The sequence below is a fragment of the Schistocerca americana genome, chromosome 1, assembly GCF_021461395.2.
Source record: "Schistocerca americana isolate TAMUIC-IGC-003095 chromosome 1, iqSchAmer2.1, whole genome shotgun sequence".
NCBI classification, from domain to species: domain Eukaryota; kingdom Metazoa; phylum Arthropoda; class Insecta; order Orthoptera; family Acrididae; genus Schistocerca; species Schistocerca americana.
Genome location: NC_060119.1, coordinates 402451397 through 402473065, shown reverse-complemented (window position 1 = coordinate 402473065; position 21669 = coordinate 402451397). Strand labels below are relative to the sequence as shown.

General features: G+C 39.1%; 1 protein-coding gene across 1 annotated transcript in view; it reads right to left on the bottom strand.

Moving 5' to 3' along the window:
- The window catches only part of LOC124553731 (basic salivary proline-rich protein 3-like), a 59339-nt gene that overhangs the window by 23274 nt on the left and 14396 nt on the right, over nucleotides 1–21669 (bottom strand). Inside the window, exon 2 of the mRNA XM_047127690.1 lies at nucleotides 14909–15060. Within this exon, the coding sequence (XP_046983646.1) occupies nucleotides 14909–15060 (152 nt within the window). The remainder of the gene's footprint in view (nucleotides 1–14908; nucleotides 15061–21669) is intronic.

Here is a 21669-nt window from a genome sequence, read left to right as displayed (position 1 = left end):
AAGTAGGTAACAAAATTCTGGTACTGCATCACATCAACAATTAATCTTTAAAATACGGCATTTCTTGAGTTTAGGCTCTTATGAATATTGTAAATTACTTTCCGATGTCGTGCCATCAATTCAGAAACTGAAGAAGTCGTTTTAATTTCTAAGCATGAGTGTAAAATGGAAAGACCTTTGGCAGCAATAAAGTAGGCTTGTTTGTGACAATCTTCTTTACTAGAGTGTCACGGAATTTAGCCTAGCTAGGCGAGTAGAGAATTTAGTACGTCCCCCTCCCCCCTTTCACTAGTACCGTACTTCCACTAACGGCAAATCTTAATTGTGATCCGATGTTGCCTGCATAGATGATGTAACAATTATGTGGAGTAGAAATAGAAACAATCTCAGAATTATATGAATAGTAACCGTAGAAAGACGAAAGTAACTAGAAGTAGTAGAAATCAGAGCAACGATAAACGTAACACCAAAGTTTCTGCGCGGGAAATAGACTAAGTTGAGGGATTCTGCTGCTTTCGAAGCAAAACAACCCCTGACGGACAAAGCAAGGAGGCCGCTAGAAGCAGACTAGCTCAGGAAGAAAGGACCGTCCTGGCCAAGAAAAGTCTATTTCTATCAAACATATGCCTTAATTTGGGGAAGAAATTTCTGAGAATAAACGTTGGAAACACAGCATCGTATGGTAGTGAATCATTTACTATGGAAAAACGGGAACAAAAGAGAATCGAAGCATTTAAGATGTTGTGTTACTGACGAAGAAAATTGGGTGGACTGATAAGGTAAACATTGAGGAGGTACATCGCTGAATCGGAAAGGAAAGAACATTTCAGAAACAATAACAAGAGGATGGGACAGGATGATAGGACATGTGTTACTACATTAGGGACTAACTTCCATGGTACTAAGCGGAGCTGTAGAGGGTAAAAACTGTATAGGAAGATAGAAATTAGAATACATGCAACAAATAATTAGGGACCTAGGTTGCATGTGCTACTGTAAGATGAAGATTTTTACCAATGAAAATCGCCAAACAGCCGAATGTTTTGAGAAGTTATTTCATTTTATTTTTATGACCAGTTTCGGCATTTCAGTATGCCACCTTCAGTCCCATATGCATTTAATGCGTAGACAATCAGATGTATCGATATTAGCATACTGGAGCCATCAGCATCTGTATACCTTCAATTCGTTATTCGACTGCATCCTGTGAAGACTTGACAACAAGCTATTGTCCAGATACTGACGGCTCCAGTTTGTTAATGTCGGTGCATCCCATTATCTACACATGACGTTCATATGGGCTGAAGACGGCATACTGTAGTACCGAAACTGGTCGTCAAAATAAAATAAAATAACTTCTCTAAACGTACGGCTGTTTAGAGGTTTTCCTTGGCAAATATTTGACCAGCCTCTGTCCCCCGGATCAACAGAGATTGAGATAAAGAGATTGTCACAGGAAAGAATTTCGTAGCTTGTCGCATCAGGCCAAATAAATTTCACTGGGTGTATAACAAAGATATTTCATGATTTTCTTAGAAGTTATGACCTTGCACAACACGACGTACTGAGGAAATTTTAGTTCGGAAGGTATGCGGGGCCTTTCAGAGAGAAGGAGTCCTCATAATGTCAAGGTATTTTTGCACGATAAGTTTTCTGCCGTCTCGATAGAGATTTCTGTTTTCTTTGGAAAGCTGCTCCTACCTGTACGAAACTCTCAATGAGAGACTGATGAAAGCGATTCAGTAAGTCTCGCTACAAATAATTTCACGAATTTGGTCTTTTAACTGTGAAGGTGTTTCTGTTCTTTCGGTAATTAACTGGGAAGTTGTTGCAAATACCCAGCGATGCGTTACATCCTTCCAAAAAAGTCTTTTATAGAAGTCCGTAAAGGGAATTGTGCTACCCCGAAAGCCATTTAACAGTGCGTTACAGAGGGCACGTCGTACCAGTATTATCAGTTTTCCTTGTTATTCCATTTGCATACAAGCAAAGGAAAAAGTGACTGGTTCTATGCCTCTGGAAGCGTCCTGATCTGTCTCGTATTTTTCTCGTCGTCCTAATGCGAGAGTTGCGTTGGTGGTAGTATAACAGTCGCACGATCATCTTCGAATACAAGTCTCTAAATTTACCCCGCAGGATCTGCGAGAATTTAATCGTTTTTCTTCAAAGAAAGTTAACTTTTTTGAGCACTTGTGTTCCACTTTCGAATGATTTGCACCGATTCTTCACGATCATAGAAATGCCACATGACTGCTTGATAAAAACTCCTAATACCAGAACAATAATCTGTAATTGACCGCAATAGCGTCTTATACGCGGTTTCCGTCAGGAATGCACTATGGAATTCAATTATTAGATTTATGACTGAGTAAGTGCGGTAAAATCATTACACATCAGCCAACACGAAAGTTCACCCGTATCAGTCCCAAATAGAAAGCAAGTAACAAAAATGCGTAAAAGTAGGAGCTGGGTGGCAAACGCTTCAAGGTTTTCGACGGAACAACAATGCGTGTCGGAGTAGGTTCTCCATGAAGGATGACACATATGTCAGTGTCGGAATGATATCTCCTTAGCATTTTTCTTCTTTAAATTTAGCACTCCTGTTACTGTAGGGCAGAACAAAAGTTTCCTGGGATATCTTAAAAAAGAAAACAGGGAGAGACAACAAGTTACAGTAACATATTGATAAGGAAGTGGGATGAAGTAATAAATGATTCACGTCACTTAGAAAATTATGTAAATGAGCATTTTTCAAGTATTGCTGATAGGTTAAAACAAAATTTCCCAAAAATAAACATGATACCTGTAAATAGTAATGCACTAAGTACAATGATGTTACTACCAACGACAAAGGATGAAGTCAGCAATACTGGAACAGTGCACAGAGAGTTTACGAGCTCTCTTAACAAGTACAGTAAATGAATCCTTCAGATCAGGGATATTTCCTGCGTATTTAAAACAGACAAGAGTTGAATTTCTGCTAAAGAAATGTAAGGCAGAAGACGTAGAAAATTACTGGCCCTTTTCTCAAAAATAAGACAATCGGTTATGAAAACTAGATTAATGAATTACTTCAATTAATACATCCTTTTAAGAGAACCATAGCTTGGTTTCCGAGGCGGCAGCAGTACGGATTCAGCCATACTAGAATTCACAAAAGTGGTGCCTGATGCACTTGGTAAACATAACTGTGTGACAGGCATAGGTTTAGATCTTTCTCGGGCTTTTGATTCTGTTGATCATACGATTCCTCCAAATAAGCTAGAAGCCTCAGGAATAAGAGGGGTAGCTAATGACTGGTTACAATGAAACTCAGCAGACAGTGTACAAAGAATAGAGATAACATTCACCTCATATAAATGGGGACCTAACTCACAAAATATGAACATAATTTTCAAACTGGAGAAAAGCACTATAAGAAAAATAACCAAAAATAGTAATGAGCTGATTGTAAAGATCTGATCAAGAACCTGAGGATTTTAACTGCATTGTGTAAGTATATATACCAACCAGTTGTACGCATAAAAAATAACACTGAAAATACTGTACAAACAGATAGGTCCTTGAGCAGCTGAATTTACAGTACCCAGGAAGAAGAAACATAAAACTCAAAGAGGCATTTTCTATCGAGGAATGAAAATGTACAATAAACTGCCAAAGGAGATTAAAGAAATTGCTAAAACAAATTTATTTATAGAGGCAGTTAAAAAGTACCTGGCAGTACCTGTACATTCTAGACAGTGGAGGATTACTAAAATAAGAAAGACCAACGCTAATAAAACATCTACCGTTCCACAAAAACTTTCGCACGCAATTTCTTCCTTCTTTATTTGTTTTCTACAAAATCTTACTTCCGAGCTGTGCAATGTATAATACGAGTACTAACAACTTATCCTCTTCTGAACTCATCCCAATTGTCATAGAGAAATGCTGATTCAATTTTTCAGGCTAGCAACTGGCAAGTTACGGTACATAAAATGGTCCTGATGTTAGCTGATAATGTTTAATGTGTATGGTGTTATGAATCAATGCGTGTACAGTGGCGAAGTTAGAGCACTGACCGAAAGTTAGAAATAAATCAACTGTGTCGCATTAGCCTTTTACAATATTGGACAACTTATTTGTAAAACAGTATTGTACACTGGGGAGGTAACACTCTTTTAAACAGAGCGTCTTTGTGTTCTGGAGGCTCCAGTCCTCATCCAGCCGTCTTGATACAGGTTTCCAATAGTTTCCCTAAATTATCTGAGGCAAACGCCGGGATGGTTCCTGACACAACGCTATAGCAGACTACCTACCCCATCATTGTCCTACAAAACCTGTAAGTATGTAAATGTCTGTGAATGTGAGGTACTTCCTCTACGTCGTTTCTTGTAAAGGGCCAGATGAACAAAAGTACTGCTATTACTACTACTACTACTACAACTACATAACACTACTTTTCAACATAGTCACCAAGTCTCTGTTAACAACGCTCGGAATGTTCTACGATAGAAATCCGCCCTTTGGTCACAGAGTAATTCGAAAACTTCTCTGTGAACGTCATCCTCGGAAAATCTCATTACCCTCAGGTGTTTTTTCAGTTTGCCGAAATGATGGATATTGCACGGTGCAAGATATGGACTTCCGGTCTCCATCACCCACGTTTGTGTAGCCATGGTGAAGTTTCTGGCACCATTTCAGTCAGGCTGGAAGTGACATTTCATGTGGTAGAAATGCCACCATTCAGTGTGAATCTGTGTCCAGTTTTGACGATTTGCCCAGTAGACTCGTACTGCTCGGAATATTTCATTTAGGAATACGTTTCCGCGCCATTTCATTCCCACAATATGATACGCCTCAGAACTGTGGGTACACTCTGCTGAAAATGCGCCGCCCTATTTGCTCAACAGTCGTAGCATGGGACGCCATGTGAAGCTCAGGTACCGAAGTCTCTATTGCTTCACGTACGTGATCAAAGATATCCGCACACCTAATAGTGGACGTTAGAATGGAGTGTGTTCACCTTTACAGTTATCACGGATTCATCTCAGCTGGAAATACTTTCAGTGAGGGGTGTCTCAATCTTCTCTTCTTCCTCAACAGCAGAAACCAGAGAAGTTACAGTTGTGACGTTGGACGCTTGGGTCTGGATCGAAATCGACGTTCTAACTCATTACAGATATGTCCAATGTGTTCATGTTGAGACTCTGGGCACGCCAGTCTGTTTCAGGAATGTTATTGTCCACAAACCATTGCCTCCCAGATCCTTCTTTGTGTCGAGGTGCCTTGCATGCTGATACAAAGCGTCATCGCCCCCGAACAGTTCCTTTGCTGTATGCAGTATGTAATGCTATAAAAAGTATCCATATAGTTCCGAATTTAATGTTTTCTTAAGCGCAATAAGAGAATTACATCGTGACCACCGAAAACACTACAGCACCACCTCATGTGTACTTCCCCGTTAGCAGTGCGCATGATGGCAAATACAGTTTTCCCGGATTTTCGGAACCCCAAACGCCACAGGTTACCGCGTGATTCATGAATCACTCGTTTCCAATCATGCAGTGCCCTGCAGCTTGGCTGTTTACTCCACATCAAGAACTGATTACAGAAATACCTGGCTGACGAGGAGTTGCTCGTCTATCATAGCCCATTGTTTTTAACTCCCAAAGCCCACTCATTGTGCTGGGTGGACTCCTCGTGGCATCTGTGAACTCACGAGTGATTCCTTCCGCTGATTCCATGCGTTTTTCTAGGACCACCCTCCGCAGTAGTCGATGGTCCCTGCATTAACCACGTGTTGTTGGTAAACTGTAGTCGTTCCATCACGTTTCCGCTTCACAAGGACGTCACCAGTAGTCTAGTTTTGCAGCTTTAGAAGAGCTGAAATGCTCCTGATGGATTTGTACACAGGCGATAGCCAATGGCTATCCACGTTCGAAGTCGCTGATGTCTCCTGACCAAACTATTCTGCTGGTAGGTTGATTGATTTTGGGGGGGAGGGGGGGGGGGGGGAGGTGTGGACCAAACAACGAGATCATCGGTCTCATCGGATTAGGGAAGGATGGGGAAAGGAGTCTGGCTTCCACTTTCAAACGAACCACCTCGGCATTTTCCTGGAGCGATTAAGGAAATCACTGAAAGTCTAAATCACGATTGCTGGACGCGGGTTTGAACCGTCGCCCTCCCGTTGGCGAGTCCAGTGTGCTAACCACTGCGCCACCTCGTTCGGTCACCTTCTTTTATACAGGCCTATCGTAACATAAATTCCGCATTTAATATGGATGATCAGATGAAGTAGTTGTACATGCAGAAGAAAACTGCAGGAAAGGCAGTACCGTTGCGCGGTGACTGCCTTTGAAAAATGTGCAGCAGTGAATATAACAGTGCAGAACTGACAACAAAGTAGTGTACTGGAGATTCGTGTGCTTCGGCGCGTCAGTTTTGCATCTCTGCTGCCTGACCAGAGCACGTTTTGTTAATAACCAGGTTTTTTTTTGAGCTTTTAATTAACTCATATGCCAGAGTGCGCATCAGACTTTCCACATCCACCGAGAGAAACTAGATCACGCGTTGTCTGACAACTCTGTTTTCCTCAGTGATATATGAACATTATTTCGAATGAATATTTAATTGAGTAATATGAAATGTCTCGAGCTAATTCATTAATGCTACCAACGACGTACAATATGGCGAAATTAGTTTCAAACTTCTTTTACGTGTCATCTAATTTTGACACAGGTATTTCACACATGCTAAGTGACAATGGTTTCCTTGCAAATATCTCAATATAGATCATTATTATTTATTATTTTTATTTTATGGCCTTCATTGGACTACTCTGGAGAACTACACAAAGGTTTCCATAGATTTTTGTTATTTAATAATAGAATGCAGTTAATAATAATTCAGTGGACAATTCAACAGTACAGTGTTTACGGAAGGATTATTCTAATTTATTATTGTATGACGTGTGTCCTGCTCTTCTGCCTGCCCAACACTTCTTCATTCTTTCAGATATTTTCTTTCTTTCTTTGTCTGTGATCACTCTTCCTGTAACCCTGTATTGATCTTCGATTATACTCTGGTTTGTGTGTCTCGCAATATTCTGCTTTTGTCTCTTTTGTCTTTTAGGTCAGCTACTGTAATTTTTAGGTTTCTCATATCTTCCTTGATTTCTGTGATCCATTTAACTTGACCCTTATTATTTAACAACTGTTCTGTTATTTCTGCTTTCTAGTATTCTGTTTCCTAGTTTTCTCATCAGGTATCCAAAAAATGAGATACGTTTCTTCCTGATCGTGGTCATTTCTGGTTCTATTTTCTTGTATAGCGTTTCATTTGACACTATTCTCCAGTTTCTGTTGTATTCGTTTTTTGAAGATGATTTCAGCTGCGTGAGTTATTTCTGGTTGTTTAACTATTTTATAGTGTTTTAATTTTGCGTCGTGTATAGATAGGCTTTTTTTGTTATATGTGTTTTTGGTAACGTAGTTTGCTTTGTTCAGTTTTTCTATTCATGACGGTTTCTCATTTTGACTGTAAGCTACTATTTCACCTAAATATTCAGATTTTTCAACAATTTTTATTTCTTATTCTCCTACCACAAGTTTCTTTGCAAGAGGTGTCAGTTAGCATAATCTCTCTTTTTTCAAATGATATTCTGAGGCCAATTTTCTGTGCTATTGTTGTAGTTATATAACTTGTCTAGTTCCTTGAACATTGTCGGCCATCAGAGCAAGACCATCAGCAAATGCCACGCACTTCAATTTCGTGTAATTTATAGTACTTCCAACTCTTATGTTCTTTGAGTTATCCTTGTACCATTCGCTTATCATGTATTCCAGGGCACAGTCGAACAGTAATGGTCACAGACAGTCACCCTAATTTAAGCCAATTTTTGTAAGGAATGGTTCGGAAATTTCACCTCTAAACTTCACTTTCGTTTTGGTGCTTTTATAGTAAGTAATACTAATGTAATTAGTTTTTGATGGAGTCCCAGATTCCTTAAAATTAAAATTTTATCTTTTAATGTGTATGGTGGCAGTCATACGCCTTCTTAAAATCCATAAATGTAATTGACAGAGGTTTTTTCCGTTTCCTGCAGCATGGAATAATCAGTTTTAAACTGACAATCTGCTTTGCACAGCTTCCAAATTCTTAAACCTCCCTGGTATTCCCCTGATTCCCGTTATAGTTGTTCCTTGATTCTTTCATATGGAATCTTGGATAAAATGTTGTATGTACAGTCTAGGAGAGAGATCCTAGGTAGTTGTCTGGAATGCTCCTATACCTATTCTTGTGGTAGTGAGTGGATGATGCCTGTGGTCAAATATTCAGGGTATTTTTCTGCCGTCCATACTTTTGTTAGAGCCTTGTGAAAGGAGCCCTTACCTTTGTCACTTCCTTATTTCCGCATTTCCACCAAAACCTCATCTTCTCCACATACCTTATAACTCTTTTGTTCTTTGGCGACTGTGTAAAGTTGGAGGATGGGGGAGGTCTACTTTGTTATGTTCGGTTTTAATTGGGGTATTTACGTCGATTTGTAAGAGTTCTTTGGGCTCTTCACTATTCAAGAGTTTATTAAATGGTTTAACATGATTTCGGCATTTTCTTTGTTACTGTGTGCCATTCTTCCACGTACATCTTCCAGTACTAGCTATTTCCCAAAGATTTTGAAGTAGTTCCTGGAATTGGTTCTGTGTTAAATATCCTCTACAGACTTTATTATGTTTTATGAAATCCTCTCCTAATTCTTCTATTGTTTTGTGTGAATCTTTTCCTTCCAATTTTGAGGTTGATGGCACTTTTTTCTGTTTTGTTTGTCTGAAACTTAAGCCATGCTTGGAGTCTTTCTTCGTGGAATTTATCACATTCAGGAGGCCAACATGCCATGTTTTCTTCGTGGGCTCAAGGGAGCCAGATTCTCGGCTTTTTTCTTGAGACTTAGTAGCGGGTCTTCTAGATCAGCTGTTATTTTAATAGTTTGAGCTATTTACAAATGACAAATAAATGTAAATATTAAACTTTGTAGCATATTTAAATTTGAAAACAGAACATTAACAAACGTTCTTAATTATTCCCCAAAATGTTTCAGGTTTTTGTACAGGTTTGATTACTTTAGTTCCTTCGGTATTTATCCCCGTTTTGAATGTACTACTTACTCTCTTCCTATCTCCTTATTTTTCTTTTAAATTTCCTCTTGTAACACGTGCCTCCGAAGTGGAATGTTACGAGGTTATAGAAAGTTTCCTAGGACATAAAAGAGATTTCTTTTCGTAACTTTACAATCGAATTAGTTGCTTATGCAAATGAGATGCGTTCTGTCCTGTAGATATACGTATTTATTTCAGTCTATTTTCGTCGTAGAGTAAATGTTATGAAGCTGCGTTCTTTGCAACAATAAGTTTGGTATATGTCTGACTATTGGAGCAATATCCTTTGAGTACTAAATTGCTATTTCTAAGCTATTTCCCCAAAAGCGTCAGCAGCTACAGCTGTGTCAATAATTTCTTTAGGGTGTTTACGGTGATATCAAGGAAGAGTCAAAATCTGTATTATGCTACTTGTATTTTGATCGAACAGTAAGAAACTTACAGACACGTTTAATGCTATTGGTCACTTACGTTTTTTAAATGTATATTTAAACACAATATTCAATTGCTCTGTGTTCATTAAAGTTTCCGTAAGATATTAAAAATTATCTATGTTCAGTGTACGACCTTATGTAGATCAGTAATAGCTTTTTCGAGCCTGAAGCATAACTTGCTACAGTACGAGTCCGTGAATAAGAAGCAAAACAGTACAATCACGCATTACTTGCACTTTTTTGTGTCGGAGAACGTGGAAACGAAACCAAGTTTTATTTGTAACAGTGGCGTAAGGATTTTTATGAGGGTAAGGCGGTACGTTTTATCGCTTTTTCAAGCGACGAGGGGAAATATTTACATCGGTTTAACTTGCATGGCACATAGATTTCTCCTGCTTGGTAACGTAATGGTAAGAAGTAAGTATCGAAGAGGCTATAAATTCTGTGCAGCAAACATTTCGGTTGCAGGTATGCAGAATTGCCAGTGAGGCAGCTGGTAATCTGGCATCCGCGCCCGTTGGATTGGCGAAGGGTGGCAAGAGCTGCAAACGGGTTTCGCAGCCGGTTTTCGCAGATCGCAGTGAACCCCTCGAGGTGAGCCAACGAGGGGTAGCGATGATGCTAATCTTAGCGCAAGATGTCTTCGTGCTAGAGTCACACCGCTAAACCTACTTTGCGATTTTCGGCTGATGCCTTCATCTTACTTCATAACAGCAGAAGTGCGATCCAAAAAACAGCAAATGTAATTATGTAAAAAAAATTCTCTTACGTAGCAACTCCTCTTGACCAACTGACAGAAAATACGGAATTTATTATCAGCATTATATTACATTACAGCCAAATTGAAAGTTGAACCTGTTCCTTGAAAGTCATTTATTTCGCTGTACTTCCTAAGACCTAGTTTTTTCTTCATTATGAATTCTCTAATTTCTGTTATTTTAACCGAGTTTTAAGCAAACTATCGTGTATTTGAGTTAATTCTAGAGCTGAAGAACACTGAAGTAAAGCAGATATCCGTGAGTGTGCTTAATCGAGTCGCTACCACTTTTAATTAGAACAAGTACCTAATGACGTGCAGAAAGCTTCCCTTCAGGTGGAGATTTTACACAGAACATGTTTTCTAAAGCACATTGTCTTCGTTATGATGAAGTAATCTTAAGTATACTTATTGCTACCTCAAAATATTTCTCAGTCTACAGAAAACTGTTTGTAGCATTTACAAACAATAATCGTTATATCATTTTGGAACGGAATATTTTGTAGCGCTTATCGGAGGTAAAACAGTAAATGACAACTTAAACTCCAGTCTTACATAAATAACTCGCTAAGTGCGATTGAACAGGAATCTTGTTTTATTTAACTCCTGTTTCATCTTATCTACATTTTCTACCTGTAAGGTCAAATTGAACTTGCGTCCAGAAAATAAAATATACGTAATTATCTTTGTGGCACATTTTTCATTGACTACGAATTTTATTCTCTAAATTATATTATTTTATCCGAGTTTTAAGCAACATGTGGCACATATCAGTGAAATCTTAAGTTTAAGGACGCTTACGTAAAGGAAATACTTCTAATTTTGCTTAAGCTAGCAGCTAACAAGTTTAATTAAAATAACTACCTAATAGCATATATATATAAAAGACACATGGTACAGAAAAAGTAATTACGTAGATATTATTTTCTGGACACAAGTTCAATTCGGTATTACAAGTACAAAATATTGGTATGAATATATATACTGTATAGTTATAGAACAAGAAAGTGTAATCTCTTATCGTAACTCGCTACATCATTTATAATATGTAACAGAAGATACATCAAACAACATTATCATTCAGTCACACTTCGCGAGTTCCTGACGTTATACATCTAAGACTCGAGATTACGTTGCCATTTACCGTTCTATCTTCGACAAGCGATACAAAATATTCCACCCAGAAATGTCTCAACGATAATTAGTTGTAAATGCTGCCTTGCCTAACAGTTTTCTCCAGTCTAGGAAATATTTTGATTCACCGGTAAGTGTAATGAAAATCATCATAATGAAGTGAACATGTTTCGTGCAAGATATGTAGCAGGAGGGAAGCTTTTTTAAAATATTCTAGCTCTACATTTCTTATTAAAACATACGTTACTATGTAAACAGAAAACTGAAAGCACTTGAGATCTGAAGACTCGTTCAGAATAACGTGTGTGAAAAAATGTGAAAAATTGTACTGTATTTTCAATAATATAAAACGTCATTTGAAGTGCTCTGTTAAAGGCACCTGCATATTTATTGAACATAAGATAACATTTAGTTAGAGCAACTTAAAAAAATTATCAGTTTCAATTTTCTGTCGAATGACACACACGTCCTACTGCATGTAATCCGTAGAAATGTTCTGTATTTTTAACAGTTTCGAAGAAAGGGTGTAGTGAAAAGTAATATTATGAATAACCAGTAATAGTGATTCTAACTCACCGTTGTACATAATGTGACTACATCATGGACGTGATGTTTTTCGGATAGAGTAGGAGAGAACTGACTGAGAACGAGAAGGACTGTAGATGGTTACAAAAACCAGCATTTCGTCGGCGCTCAGGAAAATCTGTTGCGCGTAGTGAACCAACCGTACCATTGTAGAGTAACACGTCACTTAAGTTGTACATCTGCGCACAGCTCTGATAATCATATTATCTACAGGACCCAAAAGAGTAATGTCCTAACCACTATCCAAATATCCTTTTCAGCTGTTTTATGGGACTTCTCGTACACATCCGTTACAGAAACTAGTGACAGGACCGTTATTGAAGCAGCAATACGACTCGGCTTTCACTGTCGTACTGCTGACCAGAAGCCGCTGGCTACGGCAATTGTCATAACTTTAACATGTCTGTTTATCAACTGTTCCATTTCTTTCTGTACTGGTTTTCCACGGTATTTGCGTGAAATCATTAAAAGAGGATCTGTTCCGAACCTAAAACGTATATGTTATGTTTCTGTTGTACTGAATAACCCGCCTTTCATTAAACTAGGATTCTATAAGCTTTTGGCACTTGCCATTGAAATAAATAAATAACGTGACGCATTATAGAAGTTACAACAATGTGTTTGCTTTTTAATGACATTTGATTTCGTTTCTACGTTGTTGACTTGGACAAAGTTTTCTAAGTTTGGGTCTCTGTGCGGAAAAGTCCCAAGAGATCCACACAATGGCTACCGAAGTGAGACGGCATGAGAACGTCGTCGATGATCATTTTGACGATCCCGAGTGGACCTCGAAGATTGCTTGAATAAACTCGACATGCGTTTTGTAGGACCAGTGGCCAGTATTTGAATAACTTTATTCTGTTTACTTCTTCTTATGGTATAAATATTTATGGTTTAATAATGTTCACAAGTTTCACCAGCATTTATGTATAAAGTGTGTCTCATTTCCTTTTTTCTACTCCTCTATAACGCTCCAAGAACATTTTTCTCTCACGTTAACAACTGAATATACTGAATCCAACTGTTAGGTAGTCATAAGATCTTTTTACGTATGGCTATGATGCATTTTGGAAACCTCTCTTCTTTTGTCCATACCACTGTAATTGTTTCTGTCAAATATCATCAATAATGGAACTTTGAATATTCATTCTGTCAATAATTACTTCTTCTCTTTCTTTTTTTTCTTGATATCATTGCTGAACGTCTCTAGAAATCCACTTCTGTAGCTACTAACAGAGGATTTATTGGTCATTTCACTCTCCAAATATCCGAACCGTATGAAATAATACACGTACCTATTGTTTTAAATGTTCTTGTTTTAGTGTTCACACGTTCTTATTCCACAGAATTACGTTTAATAAAGAAACATTTAATACAGAAACAGTATTTGTACAGAGGATTGCACTGGATAGAGTAGGAGGAGAGCTGCATCAAACCAGTCTTCGAACTGAAGACCTCACCACCAACAACAACCACCAAGACGCAGTTATGTTTCCCAAAATTATTCTTCGTATAATTTCCTTGTCTCGTTCCTCATCATTTGTAATTTTCATCCTCCACCGTTTGTATTTGTTAGTATCTGCTATTGCTCTGATTTATTCTTCCATTGTTACTTCTTCCTTTATTACACTGATTTCCTTTTATTTGATTTTACAGTTATTTATCTTTAGACCTCACTTTTTATACTCCTGAATCAGTTTTTTGTTCGTACACTCAGTATCTTCACAGCTTTGGATTAAGATGAATTGGTTATAAGTGAATTGTGATGAGTATGCTGTGTTATAATTTATTGGAATTCCCTAGTTCTTACATGTTTTCTTCCAACAAGGCAGAGTTTCTTAGTGTATTTTTGATGTAACGTTGCTGATACGCGACGTCATTGACCTAATACTTCTATAATTTGAAACCCAGGTGGTAAACATTTGCCAGTCTTGACTTTTACTGCAGCATTTTTGTATAAAGCTTGAAATGTTTCTAATGCATTTGAATTTAATCCACGGAATTTAAATTTCTTCATACTGTATAAGCTGCTATGCCCACTATCACCAAATGATGGGATCAGGATCAGATATTTTCAATTATTTATAATAGGCAAAATAGGTAGTGAATTACTAATCTTCATCTTTAAAGTCTGCATGTTCTTTGGCCTCCATCCCGCATTCTGATTTTGAATATTTTATGGCCCTTTTGACAACATTCTGGTGATGCAAGACGTATGCGTTGCGTATATCTCCTACAGCTCTGGTCGTCCTCAGAAGCGATGACATTTTAGGCAGAAAGCTACGTCCAAAATAACGGATTAAAACGCAGAAACCACATTCCATTAGCAATGTGAGCAGCAGTCCTGATAACTTGCGTTTCATATTAAATATGTTTGGCACACAGTCAAGAGAACGTTTTTACTTCATCCTGTCATGTAATCTGGTTCTTCTACATATCTGTCTCGAGGGAAGCAAAATAGTCTAGCACTATAACATAATTTTCTTTTGCAGAAGCGGATTTTTGAGAATTCTGGTGTTTCCGTGAAGCCTGAACACTGACAGTGGGAAGCTGCACCAGAGTGACGACGTTGACAGAGCGTTGTGCAGTAGCTACTACTCTGCGTTTCTGGTTACTCTAATGCACCTAAGGTAAGATCCCAAACTGTAATGTCTGCTTTATTATCAGCAGTGGTACGTAGTAAATCGCTTTTTCGTGCAGCCTCGGTGGTAAACGTCCGTTCAGCAGTTTACTATTACTGTAAGTGCATAGGACATACTAGAATGAAGAAGGGTGGCGACAAGGTGAGACGGACGGGGGTGATGGTTCGTGGGACGTCGCTGGGAGAGTGATCTACGCCACAACGTTGCCAGCCTTACTTGTTAAAGAAGGTCGGAAACCATGTCCGGGAGGGTAACCCGCCCGTTGGTCTGGCACGCCGCTGCATGCCCCCAGGTCTGCAGCCACAGCCGCGAGGTCGATGACCCACGACCTGGCCCAGGCTATTGTCGAACGTGGCCCCGCCTCCCGTCTGAAACACAAAAGGCTTAGCCCCACAAACTGCTGCACCCAGGGACATGCAGTCTTATTGGGAAGAAGTCTGTGCTATCGCATCTTGAGGTCTGCGTTAATATGGCTTTCCCGATGTTTACGACGGTGATCTTGCATCAGTACGAATATACTGTACATTTGGCAGACAAGCCTCATAAACCACTTTCCTCCATCAGATCACAAGATAAACACGATCGCGAATCTCGCACGGCTAGTCTGAAATAATTTTTTTCACGCTGAGGTAAACCGACAAAGCCATATTTCTGTTACACTACTTGTCATCACTTACTCGCAATAAGGCTCCACAGCGATCCAGGAAATATTTAGTTGATTCTAAATCCATTTACTGACTAAAAAAGTTTATTAGTCAGATAGTTAATTTCTGTCAACGATGATCATCTTCAGACCTGAGTAAATCCCGTATACTGCATACAATAAGATGACAGAATCATGAGCCCACGCGAATAGTAAACGGTTGTGAAAACACACTTTACTTCTTCGCAACGAATAATCCTGAGTTAATAACGAGCATCAAAACGGATACACGAATCAGTGAACACAGGGTTGCCGTAGCGAGACTGAATATCCTCCAAAAATTAACGAAAAATATACCTATTCAAGAAATCAGATAAAAATTCACTTGACCCCTTCCAGAGAGAAAATATTCACTCAATCCAAATTAATAATATAAGTGTAGACCAGATGTGGCTTGAATTAAAAAAAATAGTATTGGCAGCAATTGAGAGTTTTATACCAAATAAATTAACAAACGTCGGATTGATCCTCTTTGGTACACAAAACGAGCCAGAACGCTGTTGCAGAAGCAACGAAACAAACATGCCAAATTTAAACAGACGCAAAATCCCCAAGATTCGCGATCTTCTACAGAAGCTCGAAATTTAGCATGGGCTTCAATGCGAGATGCCTGTAACAGTTTCCACCGCGAAACTTTGTCTCGAAACCTGTCAGAAAATCCAAAGAGATTCAGATCGTATATGTTAGCGGCAAGAAACAATCTTCCCTTCTATGCGCGATAGTCATGGAGACACTACAGAAGACAGTGCTGCCAAACCAGAGCTACTAAACACAACCTTCCGAAATACCTTCACAAAAGAGGACGAAGTAAATATTCGAGAATTCGAATCAAGAACAGCTGCCAACATGAGTAATGTAGTAGTAAATATCATCGGAGTAGTGAAGCAACCTAAATCACTTAGTACAAGCAAGTCTTCTGGTGCAGAATGTATACCAATTAGGCTACTTTCAGAGCATGCTGATGCATTAGCTCCATACTTCACAATCATATACAACCATTCGCTCGACATAAAATCCGTACCCAAAGACTGGAAGCTGCACAGGTCACACCAATATTCATGAAAGGTAGTAGGAGTAATCCACTTAATTACAGGCCCGTATCATTAACGTCGATATGCAACACCATTTTGGAGCATATATTGTGTTCGAACATTTTGAATTACCTCGAAGGAAACGGTCTATTGGCACACAGTCAACATTGGGTTAGAAAACATCGTTTTTGTGATACACAACCAGCTCTTTATGTGCATGAAGAGTTGAGTGCTATTGACAAGGGGTTCCAGGTCGATTCCGTATTTCTGGATTTCCGGAATGATTTTGACACTGTACCATACAAACGGCTTGTTGTGAAATTGCGTGCTTATGGTGTGATTTCCTGTCAGAGATGTCACAGTTCGTAGTAATAGACGGAAAGTAATCGAGTAAAACAGAAGTGATTTCTGGCGTTTCCCAAGGTAGTGCTATTGGCCCTTTGTTTTTCCTTATATACTTAAACGATTTGGGACATCTTAGATTCTTTGCAGATAGCACTGCCGTCTATCGAGTAATAAAGTCTTCAGAAGATCAAAACTAATTACAAAACGATTTAGGAAATATATATGTACGGTGCGAAAATTGGCAGTTGACTCTAAATAAAGAAAAATGTGAGGTCATCCACTTGAGAGTTAAAAGGAATTGGTTAAACTTCGGTTACACGATAAATAAGTCAAATCTAAAGGCCGTAAATTCAATTAAATATCTAGAAATTACAATTTTTTGTCGAGCGAATGGTTGTATATGATTGTGAACGGCAATTACGAACAACTTAAATTAGAAGGAACACACAGAAAATGTTGTGGGGAAGGCCAACCAACGACTGCGTTTTATTGGCAGGACACTTAGAAAATGTGACAGATTTACTATGGAGACTGCCTACAGTACTCTTGTCTGTCCTGTTTTAGAATACTGCTGCACGGTGTGGGATCCTTACCAGATAGGAATGACGGAGTACATCGAAAAAGTTCAAAGAAGGGCAGCACGTTTTGTATTATCGCGAAATGTGGGAGAGAGTGTCACAGAAATGATACAGGACTTGGGCTGGATATAATTAAAACAAAGGCGTTTTTCGTTGCGACGGAATCTTCCTACGAAATTCCAATCACCAACTTCCTCCTCCGAATGCGAAAACATTTTGTTGACACCGACCTACATACGATGAAACGATCACCACGATAAAATAAGGGAAATCTCAGCTCGTACGGAAAGATGTAGGTGTTCGTTCTTTCCGCGCGCTATATGAGATTGGTATAATAGAGAATAGTGAAGGTGGTTCGATGAACCCTCTGCCAGGCACTTAAATGTGATTTGCTGAGTATCCATGTAGATGTAGATGGGATAGCGGTAAGCACGTATATAGATCGCGACAGTTTTTCGCATACAAAAAATCCGTACCCAAAGACTGGAAGTCGCACAGGTCACACCAATATTCAAGAAAGGTAGTATAAAAGGTTAGAGCATTGACCAAGCTCTCATTTGTATTCAGATGACTCACGTGAAAAGGTTTCCGACCGTGATTGTGGGCGCACGACGGCAATTAAGTTTTTGATTGCCGAATGGGACATTCCACTTCGGAAACCGTTCCGGAATTCAGAAATCTGAAGTGCAGAGTGTCAAGAATGCGTTCAGAATATCAAATTTCAGGCATTACTTTTCACCACGTAGAACGCAGTGAGCGACGGCTTTCACTTAACCACCGATAGCAGCAGCGTTTGTGTAGATTTGCCAGTATTAAGAGACAAGCAACACTGCGTGAAATTCCGCAGAAATCAACGTGAAACCATGGACAAAGTTGTCAACAAGGCACTGTGCAAATTGTTGGAGGCTCCATTATAGTGTGGGCTGTGTTTACATGGAATGAAGAACATTCTGAACAATTCAGACGAACGATTTGGTTACTCGTCGAACATCTATCGGACATGATCGAGAGTTTAGTTCCTGCACAAAATCCTGCATTGACAATACTTCTGCAGTTATGGATGGCTGTAGAGCCGGCAACGCTCAGTATTGCAGCAAGGCCTTCCAGCGACTTGTTGAGTCCACGCCGCGCCGACTAGCTCCACTGTGCCAGGAAAGAGGAGGTCCGACGCAATGTTGGGAGGTACCCCATGACTGTTGTCACCTCATTGTAGTTCGTGTCATTGGGTATATAAATTTAACAGTCACTTTAATCAGCCCTACAAACTCAATAACATTATCGCGCCGTACGTGTTTAGAAACATGAGCTGCATTTTTGTTATACAACATCTTTGCTTACATTTCGGAATATTCGAATACGGGTTGATATTTAAGAAAATTTTTAGGACACCGTCAATCGCGGACGGCTTTCTTAAGCACACAGACGAACCGTGTCATTAGTTTCCACAGTTTACATTTCGATGATCGATGGAAAAAGTAAAACCATATATATTAGTTATGCGTAGTGACATAATGTAGTGAAGAAAGAAATTAATATGTATGTTCCTTCAAATTCATGTAAGATTTAAATTAACATCTCGTACACCTTATTTGCTAAGATGATCCTGGTTTCTAAGCTGCTAATCTATAAAAATATCTTCTTACTAATTATTTATATATTTTTAACAACACCTTCAGCTGTAATTTATTTATTCCCGCGAAAGTCATTTTCCTTCTCAACTGTATTTTAACTTATTTTGATGCTTACCTCTTGAATGTAGAATCGATTTCAGACAATACCGTTTTATCGTCAGGTACCTATTAACCGTGCTTCATGAATAAAATGCCTAAAGAACTGCAACTGTCGTTTCGCCAAGGGAGGCCCCTATAATACGTCTGCTACACAGTCTGATAATTCGTTTCAAACACATTCTTTTCTCTGTGTCGACACATACAATGAGATAATATAGGTTTTAAATCGTTTTTATATACATGAAACGAACATTGAAACAAAATAAAAAAATCAGGTGTAAGGAAATCAACTTCAACTGGAATTCGGAAACTGGAAATTTGTGGTAAGTTTCATGGGACCAAACTGCTGAGGCCATCGGTCCCTAGGCTTACACACTATTTAATCTAACTAACGCTAAGGAAAACACGCACACCCATGCCCAAGGCATGACTCGAACCTCCGACGGGGGAAGCCACGCGAACCGTGGTAAGGCGCCCAAGATCGCACGGCTACTCCGCGCGGCTCAACTGGAGTAAGTTATTTATTTGTTTCCCCGATGTTTGCGCATTAGTTACGAGAAAATTGGAGGGAAGGTAGATGAAATATGTGGTAGCATATACCTATGAGAATAAAATGGATACATTTTCAAGTAATTCGTATGCGTCTCTGGAGTATTTTCTTTAACGACGGTCACTTATGATCCAGATTTTAGCTCTCATAAATCAGCGATCTCCGTTCTTGTTTAATTTTTTAATAATTTCACGTCATATAGGTATGTAGGCATCTGCAGCCAGTGTCAGCTTGATTAAAATCCTTTTGGCTGTTGGATCAGGTCATTATGAAAAATAAAAACACCTAGTTGCCCTGAAGAGTAGCGCTTCACTGACGATTGAAAGCTGACTTTACAGTTCTTTTAGTGTTCATAATGACATGCTAATATACCCAAAACTATTATATCAAATTTCAATTTATGGTTTACCAGGCTCGAAATTTTACTACTATGGCCGAAGACCAACTTCAATTGTCATTCATTTTCTACCAATTGGTATTTTACCATCGTTTAATTTCTCCATAAGCTCGCTAACAGCTTATTACACTTGGGGAAGGCTCCATTTCATCCACACAAACGGTGTAATAATCTCCGAGGTGGAGATAATATAAGTAGATAAGAGAAATTGAGAATGCAGCACACGATGGAAACGGGAAAGGCTCTTATTTTAATGTGTCCAAGCTGTTCAATTCTGCGTAAGATTTTTTTTCTGCAGATAGCATTCTGAACTCGAACGTAATAAAATTAAATAAGAAATACAAACACAAAAACACTATAGTTCACTTTATATGGAATGCTTGGGACAATGTATTAGCCGCATTATTGCTTCACGGAAACCAGATATTACAAGCATCATCGGTTCGTATTAAATGTTGTACAATTTTGTCGCGTGGGCTGGAGGAATAGAGTTTGAGGTTCGTAAGCGGACTTAAAAGTACGTAATAACGATAAGTTCATGTAGCATTACGCTATTCGATAAACTCACGTTATAAATAGAATCTATTTGAAAGCAACTATCCCACCTTAGATTTACATTAAAGTGCGCTAGATTACGCCTTCTCCTCACATTAAGTTGTGAACATAAAGAAATCCAAAAAGCAAGCGAAATAGCTGACATTTTCCTTGTGGGATCTATAGTGACATACAAAGCGGCTAGTCTATTGCCAAAGATTGCTGGTATATATTTGAATTATTACTTCAAATGAACAGTAAATCAGTCTAGACAGTACCGCCTTGTTTCCACGTATTTGGTCTGTAACACAGTTAAAAAAATTAAAAGACAAATAAAAACAAACAGAGAAAAAAGGTCCAGCACTGAATATCTGAGAAGTACGGACGCTCTTCGCTTCCAGCTTGCACTGTCCACAGGGACTGCCAGAGTTTCACACACAGCTCGGTGCACACCGCGTTAAGTCTGCGATGGGCCACTGACCTTCCGGAAAAGGACGCTTCGCTGCGTCTGTTCCAGCAGAGAAAATGTGCAAATCTCCAGCACATTCGCGTACGGGGATGAATTTTTTGCGCAAAAAAAAAAAGGAATCTTGCGAATCGTGTTGCACGTGAGGCCGCAGAGACAATCAGTCTAAGAGCGCCTCGCACGTGTTCCGTAAAACAGCACACTGTTCACAAGCACGGGTCCAAACGTTTGCTCCTGTCCGTAGCGCTAGGTGACAGAAACGTGGCACCACTGGACAAAAAGGATGCCAGAGTGCTGGAAGTTCACTGGACTCCCTGACACCGCTAAACCGGTAACGGGCTGTTTCATTCCGAGATCAGTTCCTGCTAGATCTACTCTTTACTAGTGTATCGACACCTTGTGGACACCTTGTGGACAACTCGTTGCGATTTTTGGAATTATATTTACATGTTCAGCTTACAACAGAGGAACGTTCACCATAAGTTTATAGGTGTTCTCTGACGACTGCCATCTTTTCTCCTTCTCACTCTGTCAATCATTAGATTTTTTGGAAATTTCTTTTGGCTTTGTTTCACCTCTTTATACATTTTTCACCATTTTTGCCCTCAGCGTTTACCACCATCAAGAGCGTGGTAGAAAAACA